This window comes from Piliocolobus tephrosceles, chromosome 1, assembly GCF_002776525.5.
Source record: "Piliocolobus tephrosceles isolate RC106 chromosome 1, ASM277652v3, whole genome shotgun sequence".
Classification (NCBI taxonomy): domain Eukaryota; kingdom Metazoa; phylum Chordata; class Mammalia; order Primates; family Cercopithecidae; genus Piliocolobus; species Piliocolobus tephrosceles.
This window is the reverse complement of record NC_045434.1, coordinates 152179661-152200119: the sequence shown is the minus strand read 5'-3', so window position 1 is coordinate 152200119 and position 20459 is coordinate 152179661. Positions and strand designations below refer to the sequence as shown.

At 35.5% G+C, this 20459-nt stretch overlaps 1 protein-coding gene across 1 annotated transcript in view; it reads left to right on the top strand.

Moving 5' to 3' along the window:
• The window catches only part of LRRC7 (leucine rich repeat containing 7), a 544610-nt gene that overhangs the window by 402046 nt on the left and 122105 nt on the right, over nt 1-20459 (top strand). The window contains exons 10-11 of the mRNA XM_031935208.1: nt 1745-1889; nt 9850-9922. Coding sequence (XP_031791068.1) covers nt 1745-1889; nt 9850-9922 — 218 coding nt within the window. The remainder of the gene's footprint in view (nt 1-1744; nt 1890-9849; nt 9923-20459) is intronic.

The window sequence follows — 20459 nt, the reverse complement described above, 5'->3', positions numbered from 1 at the left end:
GCTGGAGTGCAGTGGCCGGATCTCAGCTCACTGCAAGCTCCGCCTCCCGGGTTCACGCTATTCTCCTGCTTCAGCCTCCGGAGTAGCTGGGACTACAGGCGCCCACCACCTCGCCCGGCTAGTTTTTTTGTATTTTTTAGTAGAGACGGGGTTTCACCGTGTTAGCCAGGATGGTCTCGATCTCCTGACCTCGTGATCCGCCCGTCTCTGCCTCCCAAAGTGCTGGGATTACAGGCTTGAGCCACCGCGCCCGGCCGACTCCAGCTTTTGAAAGTTCCCTGAAGTTATTTCTTCTAAGCATAAATCTGTTCATGTCATTCCCCATCATACAATCCTTTTGCTTTCCTTGCCTATAAAATAGAGTTCACATTTCTTCACGTGACATAGAAACCCTTTCAGCAGCTGGCTTCTCCCTGTAATCTCTACTTCATCACTGTACTCAGCCACTTTGAATTTCCCACTCTTCCTCAAACATAGCATGCTTTGTCACACTTTATAAATGTACATGCTGTTCTCCCTTCCAGGTACAGGTTCTCTTCTTTTGACAAGCAGCATCTTCCAGGCCATTTGCAGTCCTTCCCTGTTCTATGGCATTCACTACATGCTTTTTTATTGCACTTGTCACAGGGTATTATAATTATTTCTTACTTAAAAGTTTCCTTCATTACTGAGAACTCCTTATTGATTAAAAAAACTTTGTCTTCATCATGGCAAGTCTGTCCCCATACTTAGCTGTCTTATTCTTGATTGTTCTTCAATACATAACACAGATACTGGTACATAGTAGACCCTTCAAAAAGGGCCATTGAATGAGCAAAACATTGACTCTGATTAATAGGGTCATCTCCAAAATTATAATTTAAAACCTTTCTTATGCATTTGAAGTTTTAAGGATCAACATGCCAATGTCATTGTTTCAATGGCAGCTTATTTAGTTGGGAGTTGTTTATTTTATTCAGTGCCAACTTCAAGGTTATTGTGTGTTTTCTAACTGCTGCACTGAGATATAATTCACATACCATATGCAGTTCCTTGGTTTTTGGACTACTAACATAGTTGTACAACCATCACCACAATCTAATTTTAGAACATTTTCATGACCCCTAAAAGAAACCCTGAACCTATTAGCCATAACTCCCATACTCCCCATCCACCCAGCTCCCAGCAACCCTACTCAACTTTCTATCTTTATGGATTGGCATATTCTGGACATATCATATAAATGGAATCATACAATATGTGGTCTTTTGTGACTGGCATCTGTTACTTTGCATGTATTTTCAAGGTTCATACATTGTGTAACATGTATCCATACTTTATTCCTTTTTATTGCCATGTAATGCTTCATTATATGTATATGCCACATTTGATTTATGTGTTCATCAACTGATGGACATTTGGGTTGTCACCAGTGTTTGGCATTGTGAATAATGCATCTGTGACCATTTGTGTAAGTTCTTTTATTTACATATGTTTTTATTATCAGTGGTGTGTACCTATACTGGTATAAGCCTATTTATTGTTGAGTCATTTTGAGAAACTGCCAAACAGTTTTGCAAAGTGGCTATACCATTTTACATTCCTACTAGCAATGTTTGAAGTTTACAATTCCTCCATTCTTGCCAACACTTGTTATTGTTGTGGTTGCTTTTAAAATAAACTTTATGGTGTAGTGGTTCTTACAACTTTAGAATGTCTTGTGAAAGTTTCTCAACTAACCCTGAGTTTATGCAATGTCATCAAGTCTATAGGGAAGTTAAAGATGTTGGTATACCTGGATATGTCAAAAAACAGAATAGAAACAGTTGACATGGACATTTCTGGATGTGAAGCCCTTGAGGACCTCTTACTGTCATCCAATATGTTGCAACAATTGCCTGACTCTATAGGTGAGGATACAATGTTTTGTCACAAATATTTATGTCAAATATACCATTTTCTTTTTTGGAAGTATAGTTTGTCTATAGATATAGGTAGTATACTGTTAGCCTGATGTTAATAAATTTTAAAATGTGCTATGGAAATCATAAAATAGTATCTAACAAATATCTTAAGTGAAATATTAACTCTAGTCTCCAAATTCAAGAAGGCTCTCCTGTTAAAATGATCCTACCAAATTGATATTGTTTAAAAATTGTTATATCTCCTAAGTTGCAAAATGTTATTATAAGGAATATGTGTGTTTTCTTCAGACTAATTTAATAATCATGTGTGTATCCTTATATTATGATAGAATTACAATAGCTTCCATCCACAAGATGTTGCTATATTCTATTTGTAATATTGTTGTAACATTGGTATAATATGAGTAACATATAAAAAGTATAAACATAAAATGTCTTCTTAGTTCTATTATTTTTAAAAAGTCACATGTCCTTAACATGTTAAGATTCATTAGATCAGATAATTTGCCTGTTAGTATATAAAAAGCACTCATACATTTTTGTTTAAGAATGTTTATATGGCCCGGGCACAGTGGCTCACGCCTGTCATCCCAGCACTATGGGAGGCCGAGGCTGGTGGGTCACAAGGTCAGGAGTTTCAGACCAGCCTGGCCAATATGGTGAAACCCTGTCTCCACTAAAAATACAAAAAGTAGCCTAGCATGGTGGTGCATGCCTGTAGTCCCAGCTACTCAGGAGGGAGGCTGAGGCAGGAGAATCACTTTAACCCAGGAGGCGGTGGTTGCAGCGAGCCAAGATTACGCCACTGCACTCCAGCCTGGGCAATAGAGGGAGACTCCGTCCCGAAAACAAACAAACAAACAAACAAATTTATATGAGTAAAATAGTGAAAGACTAATTTAAATAAGGAGTAAGCTTTTTTGTATAGGTATCTTGCTGTTAGTATTTATAAAAGAACTCTATGAAAAGGGTAATCATTAAATTACTTAACTTTGTAACATAGATTTTAGCCTCTTTGAAACAGATGTGTTATATGTTCTGGAACTTAATCATTATTAAGACTGACTGAAGTTCAGAATCATTAGCAATGTGGTGCTCTTATCCTTTGTGGATGCTGCAGATCCAGTCCAAGCCAGCTTGTGACTTGCAATAGTTTTCCACAGTGAATTTTCTGTTCCCTTTTTCCCTAGCTCCACATACTAGTTGTAAATTTTTAATCATTATTAAGTTCCAGAACGTGTAACTTTTAAAAATTAAACCATATCCTAGATAATCCAGTTGAAGATGAGGCAATTTCCCAAATTTTTCTTCAATGCATTATTACTTCTATTTAGCCATTCTTTGAGGCTGATAAAGAACATTAGTTTTAGCAAAATTGTGGTCTATCTTTTCTTTCTTTCTAGAATTGTTGACTTTTTATTTACAAAATCACATATTTTATAATGTTATTTCTCTAACTTGCTCAATCATGGGTCTTAACTGAGAGTTTTATTAAACACTTTCACATTTCTAGGCTTTGTCTCTTAAGATTCTGATTCAGTAAATGAGACAAGCCCCCTGATCTGTATTTTTATTAAACATCATAGATGAGACTTGTGATCAGACAAATTTAGGACATACTGGTTTATGTTGTAACAGGTAAGGAAGTAAGATTATAGAGAACATCCACTGGTCAAGATGACAGAGCAACTTAATACATAACCTTACACCCCTACTCAACCACCATCCCATAGCATTTTAAATATATCATGAAAATATGAAAACTATATATATTCAAAGAACGTATTTTTCTTCATTACTGACTCCTCAGTGCCAAGAACTGTGCCTGGCATATTCTATGTGCTGTTTGAACATTTAGTAAATAAAATAATTTAACCACACTCACCCAGGCATGATGGCACGTGCCAACAGTCCCAGTTACTCAAAAGGTTGAGACAAGAGGATTGCTTGAGCCCAGGAGTTCAAGTCCACCCTAGGCAACATAGCAAGACTCCATCTCCGAAAAAAAAAATTCTGATTAAAAAAAAAAATTATCTTTGCTTAAGAAGAATGAACATCAACCTGAACCTGTGGTAAAATGGAAAGCCAGCAATATCCCCAGGCCTGATGGGCTACAAACGACAAACAGCAGCTGTAAGTTCGGTTCTTACAGTGAAATAAGAAATAGAAGGACCTTAAGCACAACAGAGGAATCAGAACTTACAGAAGATTAAGGTGGGACCTCTTTTCTGTGAAAAGGGACTGAAAAAATTTGCAACTAGTATGTAGAGCTAGAGAAAAGGGAAACAACAGAAAATTAACTGCGGAAAACTATGGCAAGTCACAAACTGGCTTGGACTGAATCTGCAGCATCCACAAAGGATAAGACCACCAACATTGCTAATATAAGACTGGTTCTGAACTCCAGAAACCTGGGGGTCAGGTGGAGGTAACCAGAAAACTGCTAAACAGGGAGAAGTGAGCATAGTGAAGGGGGAAACATTCACCTTCACAAATGAGCTTGCAAACAAAAATGTTGAAGGAAACTAATGTTGCTTTGACAACCAAAAATTCAACCAAATAGGAGAATTTACCCTAAGGGAAATAAAAGTTATCAACCAATATAAAAATTATTTTAAGTATGTATAGAACCTCAAATAGATAAAGGAATAACAATTAGTTGTTATATCCAAATAATTAGTGCCAGTAAAAGAGGATTCTTTTATATTTAAAATGCTGAAATACAAATAATATGACTTACCAAACAAAAATATGAGCTATGACTAAAAACAGATGGTTAAGAAAAATAATCAATTAAAAATCCTGAAAATGAAAAGGAAGATATTGGTCAAAGGGTACCAAGTTGCAGTTAGACAGGAGGAATAAATGATTAAATGTACAGATATGTTAATTAGCTTGATTCAATCATTCTAAAGTAATACCACTGCATTACTATGTACCTGATAATTATTTACAATTTTAATTTGCCAAAAAGTTTTCAAAAATACATTTTGAAAAATAAATCCTGGAAATTAAAATACCACATTAGGTATGAAATACCACATAGTGAAATTTTAAAATACAACAGCTATAATGAAGAAAGTATGTATAGTCAGATAAAAAATTTGTAAGTTGGAAGACAGTGCTGAGGAACAGAACAGGCACATAGAAATTTGTTAATAAGAAATATTAAAGATGACTTAAGAGACACAGGGAATAGAATAGAAATTGCATTCTAAAAATGAAAAAAAAAATGAAAAACATTACATTCTCCAGGAATAAATACAGAATTCCAGAAATACAGAACAGAATAAATGGAAAAGAGGAACTATTCAAAGAGAAAACAGTTGATACTATTTTTCAGCATTAAATACACAACTAATATATCATACTAAATGCATAGTGCTAAAAGAGATAAATATAATAAATTTGCACTGGCTCATTATTCTGAAACTGCATGGACAAAGAAAAATATTGTTTAAAGCTGCCATAGAACAAAAAGAGCTTATCTACAAAATAATAATTAGAGAAGTCATCATTGTCATCAGCGACAATATCTTCTGGACAGCGGTGTAATATCTCCAGAGTACTGAAGGTTAATTACAGGCAGACTGGATTTCTATACCCAACTAAACATTCATTCAAGAGTGAGCACACAACAAATATATTTGAACATATACCAAGAATAAGAGAATTTGCTCTTAAAAGATGTACTTTACTCAGAAAACAAAAAACTCAGAAGGAAGGAAGTGAATGCATAAAGCAATGGCAAGCTTTACCAAATTTACTAACTTAAGTTGGTAAATTAAATTAATTAAATTACTCAATTTGGTAAATGACATTGTTATATCTAAATAATTAGTGCTTGTAAAAGATGAATCTTTTATATTTAAAATGTTGAAATAAAGAACAGGGTAGAGCAATATTAGACAGGATTAAGGAATGTGAAGGACCTTGTCTTATTCAAACAGAGGCTAGAAATACTGCATAACTTTGCATGAAATATTCAGTTAAATAGACATGTTAAAAATGTAAATGTATCTACTTAATAGAAATGAAACCGATACTTCCAAACTAGGAGAGGAGGGGAAAAGTTCTGAAGAAAATATTCATATGGTGGAAGAAAGAAAAATAAAATGTAAAAAAAGATAAAATAGAAGTTATAAAATAAGATGGTAAAAATAAATTCAAATTGTCATAAGTCACAACAAATGTAATAGATTTAATGGATTAAACTTATTCTGTTAAAAGATCCAGAATTTCAAGTTCAGCTATATTGTGGTTATGAGACACATCTAAAACAGAACACAGAAAGTTTGATTTTACAAAGGCAATAGAGTTCGTTACCAGACTGGGCAACATAGCAAGTCCCCAATTCTACAAAAAAATTTAAAAATTAACCAGGCACAGTGGCACACACTTGCAGTCCTAACTACAAGGGAAGCTGACACAGTAAGATTGCTTGAGCCCAGGAGTTCAGAGGTTGCAGAGAGCTATAATAGCACCATTGCACTCCAACCTGGGTGACAGAATGGGACCTTGTCTCAAAAAAAAAAAAAAAAAAAAAAAAAAAAAAAAAAAGCTGGCATTATTTTTAACATGATATAGTTGTTTGTATAAAATAGTTTCCTTTAAGAAAGCAAACTAGGAAATTAGCCTTCTGGTCTGAAGAAGTCAGCATGTCATGGGTAACAGAATATCAAGCTAGACACTGGATTGGCATATGACACACTAGGATAGGTAGGTGGTATTATATATTTTACACCTTCATTTATGACCTGAATGCTTCTCAAAGTAACTGTTGTAGTAGCTTACTCCTTGAACTATCTTTGGAACTTATTGACCTGTCAGGGAAATTTGTGTTTTTACATCTGCAGAGTTGCCACAGTCCCTGATTATAGATGTAGAGTAACTGACTCTCCTCAGAGAATTCCCTTTCTTGGTCAAACTAAATATCTGGAATAGGAAACTGAGAACTCTGTTCTGAGGCCCTAGAATGGTTGGTTCATTGGTGATAATTGCATGGCGAATTGCATTGTGTACTCCTTATTTGGAGCATGGATTATCTATTGGACTACCAACATTTAAAAGAATAAAAGATAAGAATCTTCATAGTATTAACAGAGGGATATGGCAACTAAAATAAAATCTTTACTTTCTTCATGCCTTTTTTAGTTCCTCTGCAGCTATAGGGTATTTGAATGGAGTGATATCCTCAACAACAAGCCCTGTATGCTGAGTCACTTTTCCTGTACTGGTTCCAGGGCAAATGAAAGGGACCTTTTTCCTCTTCTAGATGGAGAGTTTTAATAATCAGCTTCTTTGGATAGCAGAGAAACTCAATAAAGACAAATAAAAATAAAGAAAAAAATTTTGCTTAATAATTTATCTTACTCCTTTATAGGTTAAGGGCATGGGCTTTATAGTTAGGTTACTTAGAGATCTGATTCTGGCTTTTCTACCTTACTTGCTGTGTGACCTTAGACAAGTAATCTTGCCTCAGTTTCATCATCTATTAAGTGATAGTAGTAATAGTACCTGACATATAGTAAACAACTATTGTAATAATATAATATTTATTATAATCTTAGATTTGATGAGTGCACAACTATTTGCTTTCAAAGTTCTATTGTATATCCGTAAATGTAAATATTAGTAAATTAATGTTTAATATATTGATGCTGATCATATATATGTGTATATAGTTAAAATTATAGGAAAAGGCCTTCTTTTTCTATCTCTTCAGTATTTCTTAGTTGGGAGTATAGGATGAAGAGATGGAGACTTGGAGAAGGGCACAAGGAGAAAGAAGGAATAGGATAAAATACCTTTGATTACTCTAGAGAAAAGAGTCCAAGCACATATGATATAGAATTGCAATAAATATATTATCTGCCAGAGGAAGGCATGAGCAACAAGGGTGAGGCTTGCAACCTAATTTCATCTCAGGAGCAGTCATGATTCTACAGAAGCTCCAGATTCTGTCCAAAGAGTATCCTCTTGGATGGAATATGAGTGTTGGCAAAATAGCCACATCACAGATGAGTGAAATTCCTTTAAACCCACAGACTTGGAGCTGAGCAGGAACTAAATTGCTTCAACCTTTAAAAATATTGAAAAAGATGCACTTAACAGAAGCTTCTTGTGAGAGCCACTACTCCAATCTTCAGGAAAATCTGTCACATCAGCATTTAGCCTTAGGCCCTAACCTGCCTCAAGGTTTTCTCTGCATTACTTAAGACCTGGAGACCATGATCCTCTGAAAGTACTTTGCACCCTGACTTTGTGATGTTTGCTCAGCCATCTGTAACCCACTCCCAAGCTTCTTGTGACCCAATTGAATGATGTTGAGACCATCAACCCACCTCCAGCTCCACTGGCAGGCAGGGCGCTCGTCTGATCCAAGCTACCAAATCACAAAAAACTTAGTTATAATTCAAACTTTCCTGTTTTCTTTCCATAACTGAAAAACAAGCTCAGGTGTTCTTTTATACTTCCAAGGCTGATATTTTAATATACGCTCTAGAGAAGCTAAAATGATTCAATCACCTTTTGAACATAGATGGATATGGCAGTGGATGTTCAGACTTCAGTGATAAATTGCCGCTGTGTGAATTGTCCCTTTCCCAGGTGATGCTGTTTTCAAGCTGATGTATTCAGCTCCCAGGTATTTACTTATAACAGTCTGATAGTGATAACATTTCTCTCTACTGCAGTAGAGATTCTGAGTGCTTCTGAAGAATACGTAATAGAACATACTGAAATGTGAAGGGCAGCCACAGCTTTATTTCAGACTTTTTGTGGCTTACTCTATGCCTTTGAGGAACCCTCAAAACACTTGAGAAATATGGGCATGATTTATAGCCAGTTTCTCAAAACATGTTCCCAAAAACTAGCTCGACAACATATTGTGCACCACACACACACACACACGCACACACAAATTCCATAATAACTCTGGAGAGTCACATTAGTGTATTAAAACCTCCTAGAAAAACTAGGATTAAATTAAACAAAATTAAATTTTGTTTTTTTTTTGTTTATTTTGTTTAATTTGGCATCTCTCAAAACATATTTGACCATGAAACTTACTATGTCAATTAGAACAATTTTTTTTTTTTTTTTCAGAATGAAGCATTCTATAGTGTACGTATGTAGTTCCAATGTAAAATGAAATTTGTTAAGTGTTAATGCTTTGCCCTTGGATTTGGACTATTTAAGCCATATCAATATTGTAGGTTATTTTATGGTTGGATAAGGAAGTTGATTATGCCAAATGCAACTGTTCTTCAATTACTGTGTGGCTATTGCTCATTAAAACCCTGGGAAGAGAGCAAGTCGTTAAGGGTATGGAGGCCGTAAATCAGATAGTGAAAGATAAAGAGTTGTAACGTAAATTCTTGGCCACTTCTAAGTGTTTGTGCTTATTGCTGATCCAAGGCAGGATTTATGGTGCCAAAAAGAATATGAGGTCATACGTTGTAAATTTCCAAGAACATAATTATAACCACTGCATTGCAATACTTCAGTATTCATTTTTGTTGATCACTGGGCTTAATTCAGATTTGTTTTCAATTTGTATCACAACAGGGATGTTAGTTATTACTGCTTAGGAGTTAATTAAATATTAAATCACAGCTGGCTTGAAAAATTTCAACTGGTCCATTTGCTGTAGAATACAAAAGGGAAATGTAGTAGTATTAGTGTCAACTGGGGTGTATGTGGAGCTGTATGTTTTATTTCTCTGCATTTTTATTCTTGAACTGTCATTGATGTATGCATTTTTTTGCAACTAGAAGGTCAAAATTATACTACACAATGTCAGTTTTATGAGTGTGTATTAGCAGAGTGTGGCCAATTAGCATGCCAAGCATTCAACACAAGTGATTCATTTGATTTCTTTTATATAACATTTTCTGTCATAAATCTGCTTTTATGTATTAATCAACCTTCTTCTCTGTTTTAGGACTTTTGAAAAAACTAACTACTCTAAAAGTAGATGACAATCAACTTACAATGCTACCCAATACAATCGGAAAGTAAGTGCCAACTTTTCATATCAGTCAGCCTCTCTAAAGCCAGAAACTAAAGGATATATTGAGTTTTCTACTTCAAAACATTTTCTACTAAAGATACCAATAATCTGGTTCATCTGTCAGCTTATTTTAAACTATATTTTATTTATATGTGTTTGTATGTATCTTAATTTAATTTTATATCTAAACATTGCATTTGCCATCCAACTTTATAATATCATGAGAAATGTTTACCCATGAAACTTTCACAAGCAAAATGATTACCCAGACCTTCAATTATACTCTTGCTGGTATTTTTCAGATATTATTTGTTTGATGTTTTTGACTGTGTAGCAGCTCTGAATTCACTTTACTATTTCTTGCAAAATTAAACCAATTTTTATAAGGCTCTGCAATATGTATATATTACCGTTACACTATTAGTAACATTTGATATTCATAGACTCTTAATGTATTTTTAGAAGCTAAAGAGAAAAGCATCTGCTTACCTAGCATTTTTTAAAACTTCAAGATGAAAGTCTAACATTGCCTTTTAAAGATAAAATGTACTCCATTTATTTGATAATAATTTATTTCTTATACTGTCATTAACATTTCATTTACAATTCTTTAAGAACTATATATATTATCAGTGTTCCACTGAAGTGCTATTGTTTACAATCTGTGTAAAGTGAGAAATCAATAGAGGCTGTCTTCATTCTGAAATTATGTAAGGGCATTTTATTGAGATCTTGCCCTACATCTTAATGTGAAGAATCATATAAATTCTTAATTTAACAAATTTGGTATTCTCAAGAAGGGAAAGCCTTATTTTTTAAATAGCTTTTTATTAAGCATAATTGACATACACAAAACTGCACATTTAAAGTCTACAATTTGATAAGCTTTGACATTGCTAAGAAGCCTTAAAACTATCACCACCGCAATGAAGACAGCAAAAATGTCTGTCACCTCTCCCCCAATCCTCCTCCCCATCACTCCCTCATCACCCGCCAAGTCAGCATATAGCCCCTGATATAGAAAGTTTCACTTTTATAGAGTGGAACAACTTGCTACAATTCAAACTCAGATGTTCAGACTTTGAAGAGTAGTAAAATTCTCAACCATTTTTTAAATTTTATTTTAATGCCCTCACTCTACAATGTGTTTCTCTCTACAGTTACTTGCATTTTCTCCAGTATAGAGCAGAGAGAACTTAACTTTAAGGGTACACAAAACTAATTATCTTTATCAGCCCGGTGTTTTTTAAAAGCAGGCACTAAGATAGGCCCTAATCTTTCTTCTTTGGGTCAATACTCAGGGGAAACTGAATTCAACTTCTTTTATCCCTGCTTACATCATGATTGGTATTTGCCACTTATGTTCATATTTCTTATAAAACTACCCTGGCTCTTTGAAGACAAATTAAAAAGCGTCAATAGCCTAAAAATAGACAAAGAAAGGTAGCTTTTTCAGTAGGAAGTAGAACCCTGATTTTGGTCATCTTGAGAACTAGATTTGTTGGTAATTTTTAGCCAGAATTTTGGCCTCTTGACCTCCCAGGTGAGGACCTCCCAGCTTTTTCTGGAGTCTGGTTTCAGCCCATGACCAACACTGGATACATGTGTGCCTTGAGCTCCCATCACACCCCAAAGCGAGTTCCTGCCTCTGACCTTCACCAGCAGTACCTCAAGCCAGACTTTGCCTCAGCAACAGGCAACCTGAAGCTCTAACTCTGTCTCCTCCCTAGCAGCCAAGCGGGGCTTGCAGCCTGGCTCTGTACACACAGCCTAAACTACAATCAGTCTTAGTTTTTATGCTACCACCAGCGTTTAGTCATGTCCTTTGAAATCTTCCTGGTAGTTGAATTATAAATGTGGAGAAAACTGAACTGTTTAAATAGTAACTTGGTATAAGCTTTTATACTACTATATTCAAAAGGAACAGATATGGAAACATCAGTTGGCTGTCAGCAGCTTTCACTTGCTTGGACAAAAGGCTTATTCCAGAAAAAGCAGGGTGAGTGACTGAGAATTAGAGCATCTGTGAACACTGAGAAGGCAGAATAGTGAAGCTTCTTATTGAAAGCTTCTCATTCTTATTAAATTTTCAGATACCACAAAGCCAGAAAAAATACTTACGTTCAATGACAAAAGCAATATTTCGAAAGAGCTGAACAGAGTGAGTGCTTTGTTGAAAAGACCCAATAGAACTTAATAGAGATTCTTGGAGAAGTAGGGAGAAATCAGTGCTTTGATGGGCCATAATCAGTATAGCCAATATAATAATGGAACTGTCCAGAAAACCAGTGAAGCATTAGCTGGGTAGACAGAATTATCCACTCAAAAGTAATAGGTACTAATAGTTCAGGTGTGCTCTGACACTTCTGATTCTGTCAGTTCTGGACTTCATCTATATCAATTGACAAGAGGGCAACCAGCATGAGAGATGTGGAACTGTGATTTATAGGAAAAAGGTAGAAGAAATTTGGGATGTACATCTTCCAGAAATTTTTTTTTTAAATCATCTGAAGTAGGGATGTAACTACTTGAGAAATAGAGTATCCAAAAGTGTGGGACCATAGGCCCAGCTCTTCCTCTGTACAGCTCCCGTTCCACTTCCAGACTTATTGGCACACGGTGCCCTTCCTCACTGTAAGCACCAGGAGCCCAGAAAGCTGCTGCCGCCACCCACTCTAGTTCTGGACTCTTTCCTCAATGATGGCTTCGGAGTAGGCGAGTACTTTCGATTCCCACCCTACTTGCCTTCGAGGACACAGATGTCTCGGGGTCTTTGCTATAGGGCTTTCCTACTAATTACTGGGGAAACATTGCCAGAATATAACAAAACATTCATGCTACAAAGTTAGGAAATTTTATTATAAAATGTGTAAACAGCCTATACGGGCCTGATGATAGTGATAGTATGGTCATGCCAATAGTGGACCATATACGACTGTGCTCCCATAAGATTATAATGTATTTTTACCGTACCTTTTATATGTTTAGATACACAAGTAGATACCATTGTGTTACAATTACTTACTGTATTCAGTACAATCACATGTTGTATAGTTTTGTAGACTAGAAACAATAGGCTATATCATATAATGTAGGTGTGTAATAGATTACACCATCTAGGTTTGTGTACGTACATCTATAATGGTCACACAGTGATGAAATCACCTAATGATATATTTATCAGAATTTATCCCAGTCATTAAGTGACACATGACTGTAGTCACATCTACCATTCAATAATCGTACCACTCTTCTTGTTCACTAGGCTTCAGCCACACTGGCCCTTCTCCTGTGCCTCCAGTAAGCCGGGCTTTTCCCTGTCTCAGGGCTTTCTGATTTGTTGTTACCTCTACCTGAAATATTCTTTCCCCACTCTTCATGAGGCTGACTACTTCACATCTTCTAGGTCCGTACTCTTAAACTTCAGTGAGCATTCAAATTATGTGAGAACTTTGTTTAAAAGGCATGTTCTGATCCAGTAGGTCTGGGACCTGAAGGGCCTGGGTTCTGCCCTTGTCACAAGCTCCCAGGTGATGTAAAAAAAATGCTGCAGATTCATGGGAAACATTGTGAATAACAAGACTATAGATCTAGATTTAAATATCTCTTCCACAGTGAGGCCGTCCCTAAATGACTTTCCACCAAAATAATCACCAGCAAATTTCCTGTCCCTGTTCCTGCTGTTTCTTTCATGCTACTTTTCACAACTTATAATTTTATTTTATGTCATCTCATTATTTTATTCTGTCTCATAATGTATATATCTCACCTCAATTAAGATCATTTTTTGTTTCCCAGCTCCAGAATTCTATAGTTTCTGAAAATTATTAACACTAGATCCTAACCTACTTTCGTTTTTGATTCCATTATAGTTGTTGTATAGTAATCAGAACAACTATATAGAAATCGAAATCAGTGTTCTTTAGTAAGAGGATGAAAATATCAAACATTAATGATGTTTGTAATGAGTATGGCTTCATATTTAGAACTGTCATGCACCTACTTTCCTACTGAATGCCTTGATTCAGAGTTCAAATGCAAAATAAGAAATAGAGAAATTATGTAAGTGAATATGGATGCTAGGTTATTCACATAATTCATTTTATTTTCATTTTAGTTTTTAATGGATAATTATCTTAAAAGTATTAAAAAGTTTTATCAAAAATAAAAGTTTCATAAATGGCCAAATGATTTATGTTTTTAATGAAACATTCTACCTGTAACTTGGGGCAATGAAAGCTTAGAAATGTGAAGACCAGACACAGTGACCAAAAATATTCTCATTCTGCACACGGAATATTTCAATATTTCAGACTTATCTTAAAAACTCCTGGAAGAATTCATTTTTCACAGTTAAAATGGATTCCATGACTTTTGTGCCAAATGGCTTGTAAAATTAGTTCTTTTGTTGTTGCTGAACTTTACTTTACTACGTGCCTAGGAGTTTCAGCAGCTCTAAGAGTTGGATATCAAATAAAAATGATAATGAATGCCTTTTTTTTTTTGTACTCACAGTGTTCCAGATCTCATGTTTGGTGCTTTCTTTACAGGTATTATCTTATTTACTTAAAGGCCTCATTAGCACTATATGATATGTATTATGTCACTATCAACAGATATAGAAACAGAGGCAGAGAGAAGTCACCAGACTTCAATGCCAAGCTGTTAACTGAACTATATGTGATGCCTCTTTATATATATGATAGTTGAGTCACCCATTTTGTAAATAACTTCATATTTGGTCATTCAATGGGTCCCATAAGTCTACCTGCAAAGGAGGTACACTGCAAAGGAGGTACTACCGCACACTGAGCCTTATCTTCTTAGCTTTGTGTCTTGTATAAAAGCAATGAAAACTTAGAAATCTGAATGGGTATTTTTAAAAGCTATTCCTTCATAGAGTATGGTCAAACAGAAAGATCGCTGGACTAGGAATCAAGAAATCTAAGTGTCTATGCAAAGCTAAATAAATCCCTTCTTCCCTATGGACTTCAGAGGCCTGAAGGGTAACATGTGGCTTTGAGATGTGAGGTGACTTGCCAAGGGTCATTAATAGCTATGACATAAAAGCAAGCTTCATGGACAAATAATTTTGGAGGACTCTGTATACAAGTTAAAGAAACACTACTAACTTCTCATTTCTTTTTCCAGATGTAATATCAGTCTCATGTTTATCTTTTGTATCATCATTTAACTTTTTGCTTATTTTGCCATGTTTTCTCAACTAGAATATAGGCTCCTTGAGGGCTGGATCATGTCTTGAACATTGCTCATCTCCTTCATTGTGCCAAGACAGTATGGCATGGTGGATTGTTTGCAAGCCTTGAAACTAGACTTCAGTTTTGATCCTGGCTCCTCCACCCATTCACTAACTGACCATGAGCAAGTCATTTCATGTCTCTGAGCCACATTTTTCTCATCCATAAAATGGAAATAATAATTGTCAGAAATTGTTGTGGCACTTAGAACTAGATAGCCTTCAATAAATTGTTACAGTCATTATTTTATTAATAGTAAAATCCAAAAAGATATTTATTTATTGATCATTGCTTATGTTTATCTATATGAGGTTTAGTTATATTACATGAATGAAATATCTGGTTCTAAAAAAGAAAAATATTTTATAAGTATTTGCAAATGTAGTAATAGTACAATGTCTTAGTCTGCTCGGGCTAACATAACAAAATATCATGGATGGGGTGGCTTAAACAATAGATGTTTACTTCTCACAGTTGTGGAAGCTGGGGAGTCCAAGTCCAAGGCACCAGCAAGGTAGGTTCTATTCTGAGCCCTCTTCTCTTGGCTTGTAGGTGGCCACCATGTCGCTGTGAGTTTACATGACCTCCTCTTTGCATGTGTTGGTTGTCAGAGGGAAGAACAGGCCCCAGTTTCTCTTCTTGCAAAGGCATTAATCCCATCACGAGGGCCCCACCCTTATAACTTTATCCAACTCTAAATTATCTCCCTAAGGCCCCATCTCCAAATACCATCACAATGGGGTTTAACACTTCAACATATGAATTTTGGAGGGAAGTGTTCAGTCCATAACATATATCTTTTAAACTTACAACATCTATTCTTAGGAGATGAGGTGTTTGAAATTGTTTCCATGCTTTGTGACAGAGTCCTGAAGAATAAACTGTTTTGAATCATAGTAGTTGGTTTTCAAGTCAAATAACTTAGAGCAGTTTAAAAAAGAAAAGAAAAACAAGTAATGCATTTGCCAGAGTAATAAAGGCATCTTCACATCTGCACACACAAAGTTATTGAGAAAAGTACAAAGAAATGATCAAATGGAATTTCACTGATGATCGTATAAGATTTCAGTTAAAGCACAAAACCACTAATGATATCAATTTAAGAGCCATCCTCCTTCACTGCCTACTTCCTCCTCTACTTCCTTCCGCAGCATTTCAGAATTGTGACTGTTTATGTGCTGTGAACAAATATTAATTGCAGTACTTACTCCTGCGTGCATGAAATGTTTCTATATTTTTCATTAGTTAAGAAATCTTATCAGTCTCCCAATGTGGAACGTATAGTATCTTTTTTAAAAAATAGTCTTTGCTAATGAATGAAGCTATTCTCTACTCATGGGTTGCAGATCTGTTGACTAAAAAATACTTTAAACAATATTTCACATTTGGGTGATATTTTTCTCCAATAATCTAATGTAATTTTTTTGCAAATTTTATTTTCAAGCATCTAATCAACTTTCTAAATAGTGAAAAGGAAAGCAAAGGTTTCTAGTTGTTTTAGATAGATAGGAAAATTTGGTTCAAATGAAGAGTTTATTATCTGTATGATAATGATAGCTGCTTAAAATCACTCAGAGGTAAAATCTAGATTTTACATTTCTAATGAATGCTGTTTTTGTCATACTTCTACTGGATTCAGCATAGGCTGTGAGATTTAGTACTAAAACGGGGTGTGTTTTATTTGGAAAACAGTATAGAAAAGAATTAGTCTGACTAAAGTTTGCAAATTTCCTACCATTATTTAGAAGCAGCCCAAGCAACTTACCTAAAGTTAAAAAGAAAATTAAGAATGGAACCTAAAACTTGATTCCTAGCCTAAATTAAATGAAATTGATTGTAGAATCTCTGAAAATGAGTATAAAAGCAAAAGTTACTTAATATTTACTATGTGCCCATTCTAAGTGTTTTACATGTATTAATTCTTTTATGTGTATTTAGGCATTATGACACATGATTAAGTACTGCTGTCACCCGCTTTTGCTCAGTAATGAAACTGAGGTACACAGTGATTAAGTAACTAGTAATTATTAGGGTCTAGACTCCAATCCCAGCTGCCTGGCTGCAGTTGGGTTTCTACTTTGGGCTATACTGGCATTTTAGGCAGTGAATATTTAAGCAGCTCATCTTTGCCAAACAAGTCAGTCTCTCTCTCTCTCTTTCTCTCTCTCTGTCTCTCTCTTTCCCTCTTCCTCCTTCCCTTCCTCCCTGCCTCTACCACCCTCCCTCTCTCTTCTATATTCCTCTCTACTTCTCTACTAAATCTTTGTTAATACAATAACAGTTCTTCAGAGTCATCTGAAATTTACCTCCCCCACATCTTACTAAACAATTTTACATTCTGTTGAATAGAAGGCAGTTTTATTTTATGAAACAACTGATCTTAACAAGGGAATATCGCAGGACAACTTTTACATGTTTCAGAAATAGATTGTTCAAGATGTGTTTTTGTTTTTCAGGGTATTCTACCTCGTAACAGGCCACTTTAATGGAATGTGATATCTATTCCATTTAGCATTCAGGGGTTTAGCATATATTTAATCTTCATTGAAACTCTATATGTTAGATGTTATCAACCAATTTTATAGATGAGAAAACAGGGGCTAATAGTAGATAAAGGTCACTCATCTATTAAGTATCTACACTAGCATTGGAACTCACGCCTGTCTGAATATTTTCCACTGAATTACATTACTTCTGTTAAGAATTAAAAGTGAATTAAGAAGGTGAAGCCCAAAGCCAATTATTTTTATATTTATTATCATCTACATTGATCATAGATTAATTATATCTAATGGTCACCACTGATGTTAAAGTGAAATTATAAATTATCTATGTAGTATATTCACAATCTTTCTTCCGTATTAGCTAGGTAATTGAGGGTTAATGACACAGTAATATTTTTCCCATCCAAGAGCAACTCATGAACATGAAACTAAAGTAGAGAAAACTGTACAGAATATTTTTAGAAACTGAAGTCAATACTGTTGATTTCAAACATTATTATTCCCAGTAGCATCATTCATTCTGAAGCATATGAAACCTAAACAACTATTGTAATATTTGTATGGCACTTAGTATTTATTGACATGTCTATTTTATGTGTTTAAATGATACTCTTGATATATTTGGAAAGGTTTTATTTAAATCCTTGCAACTTATTGTGTGGCCCCTGCACTGGCAGCATCTCATTATCTAGGAGCTGATTCAATTCAGGTGGAATTGTAGGTTATGAGTTTGAATCTTTGGAATTTCAGAGATCATTGAGGAATATGTGTTTTGCACCTGAAACCTCTTCGTTGCAACACAAAGATGTAAAATACTTTCAGGATCTAAATTATTCATTCCTTATTGTCCATGGTGCAGTCAAAATGTCTTTTTAATATAGAAATTATTTGCTCTGCAGAGTAGTGTGGGACTGTATAGAAATCACCAAATAATGGTGGGCACCTGTAATCTCAGCTACTTGGAAGGCTGAGGAAGGAGAATCGCTTGAACCCAGGAGGCGGAGGTTGCAGTGAGCCGAGATCATGACACTGCACTCCAACCTGGGCACAGAGCAAGACTTAGTCAAAAAAAAGAAAAAGAAAGAGAGAGAGAGAGAAAGACGAAGGGAGGGAGGGAAGGAGGGAGGGAAGGCAGGAAGGGAAGGAAGGAATCTGTATTTTTCCTACTGAATTATCAACACTCAACACAGACTAGTTTTGATCACTGATGTGTATGGCATTTCCCACACCAAGCAATTCTCCAGTTCTCTGTGGACGCTAGCTGGGTGCCCTACAATTTAACTCAATTTTGACACATCTACCTGAAGTTAGAATCAGATCCCACAGGTTCAGGGCTCAGTCCTACAAAACTATCCCCCCTCTTCAGATGCCAACCACAAGTCCAGGCCTCCTGTACTTCTGACTGACCACCTACAAATTGGGGCTTCCTATCACTCCCTCTTGAGGCTCAATCACTTGCTAGAATGGCTCACAGAAATCAGGAAAACACATTAACCAGTTTATTATAAAGGATATTACAAAGGATACAAATGAGCAGCCACATGAACAGGTACAAAAGGAAAGGTGTGTGAGAAGGGATGTTTCCGTGTCCTTGCTGGGTGTGCCACCTGCCCAGCACTTCTGTGTGTTTGGCAACATGAAAGCTTTCCAGCCTTGATCTTTTGGGTTTTTATGGAGTCTTCATTATATTGGGCTGATGGATCACATCATTGTCCATTGCTGATCTACTCAACCTTCAGCCTCTCTCCCCTCCCCAGAGGTCAGGGGGTGAGACTGAAAGTTCCAACCCTCTAATCACAAAGTGGTTCCCTTGGTAACCAGCCCCCATTCTGAGACTATCCCAGAGCCCTTAGCCATAAGTCATTTCATTAATATACAGAAAGACATTTATCACTTTGGCAATTCCAAGGGTTTTAGGAGTTCTGTGCCAAGAACTGGATGAAGGTCAAATATGTATTTCTTATTATAAATCACAATATTTCACAGGGATAGTAAAAATTACCATGCAATCTGAAACTGTGCAGAACAGTCTTAATAATCAATGGGAAACATTATGATTGTTCTTACGAAAGGTCTTTTAAACCTTTTGTCCAAGCATTAAATACTGTTAATGTAGGTTACAAATGTATAGGAAAATGAAAACACTGGTAAAACTAATAGTTATTTTTGTATATGGTAATATTAAACATTAGAAACATTGAAAATTAAGGCTTATTTTAATTTAAAGAAACATATCAAGGTTAGGTTGAACAATGCTTGCCTTCTTTTCATGATATGTTGTTAAAACAGTGTGAACATCTTTTCTGTGCATTAGTGAATTGTCATTTTCCTTTTAAGGTTAGATCCACTTCCAAATTTTATCTTTTGTGCTTTCAGTGTCATGAGATATCTCTGAAAGTTCCTTTAATGTGATGTTTATTGCCAGCAACTTCCTCTGGGACATCTTCGTTCTTTTCATCACACTTTCCTCATTTATGTATATAATTTTGCCTTCACTAAGTCCTCTGGAAGCTTATCTAGAGTCTTTCTAGTAGTAGCAGTGTCAGCATTCCCATGGGCAGCTATTTTTTCTATTATTCCATTTACATTAGATTCAAATTTATTTTGTACGATGTGCTTGTATTAGTCAGGGTTCTCATAGGGGAACAGAACTAATAGGAGATATATATATATGTGTGTGTGTGTGTGTGTGTATACATATATATATAAGCTTATTAAGTATTAACACGATCACAGGGTCCCACAATAGGCTGTCAGCAAGCTGAGGAGCAAGGAAGCC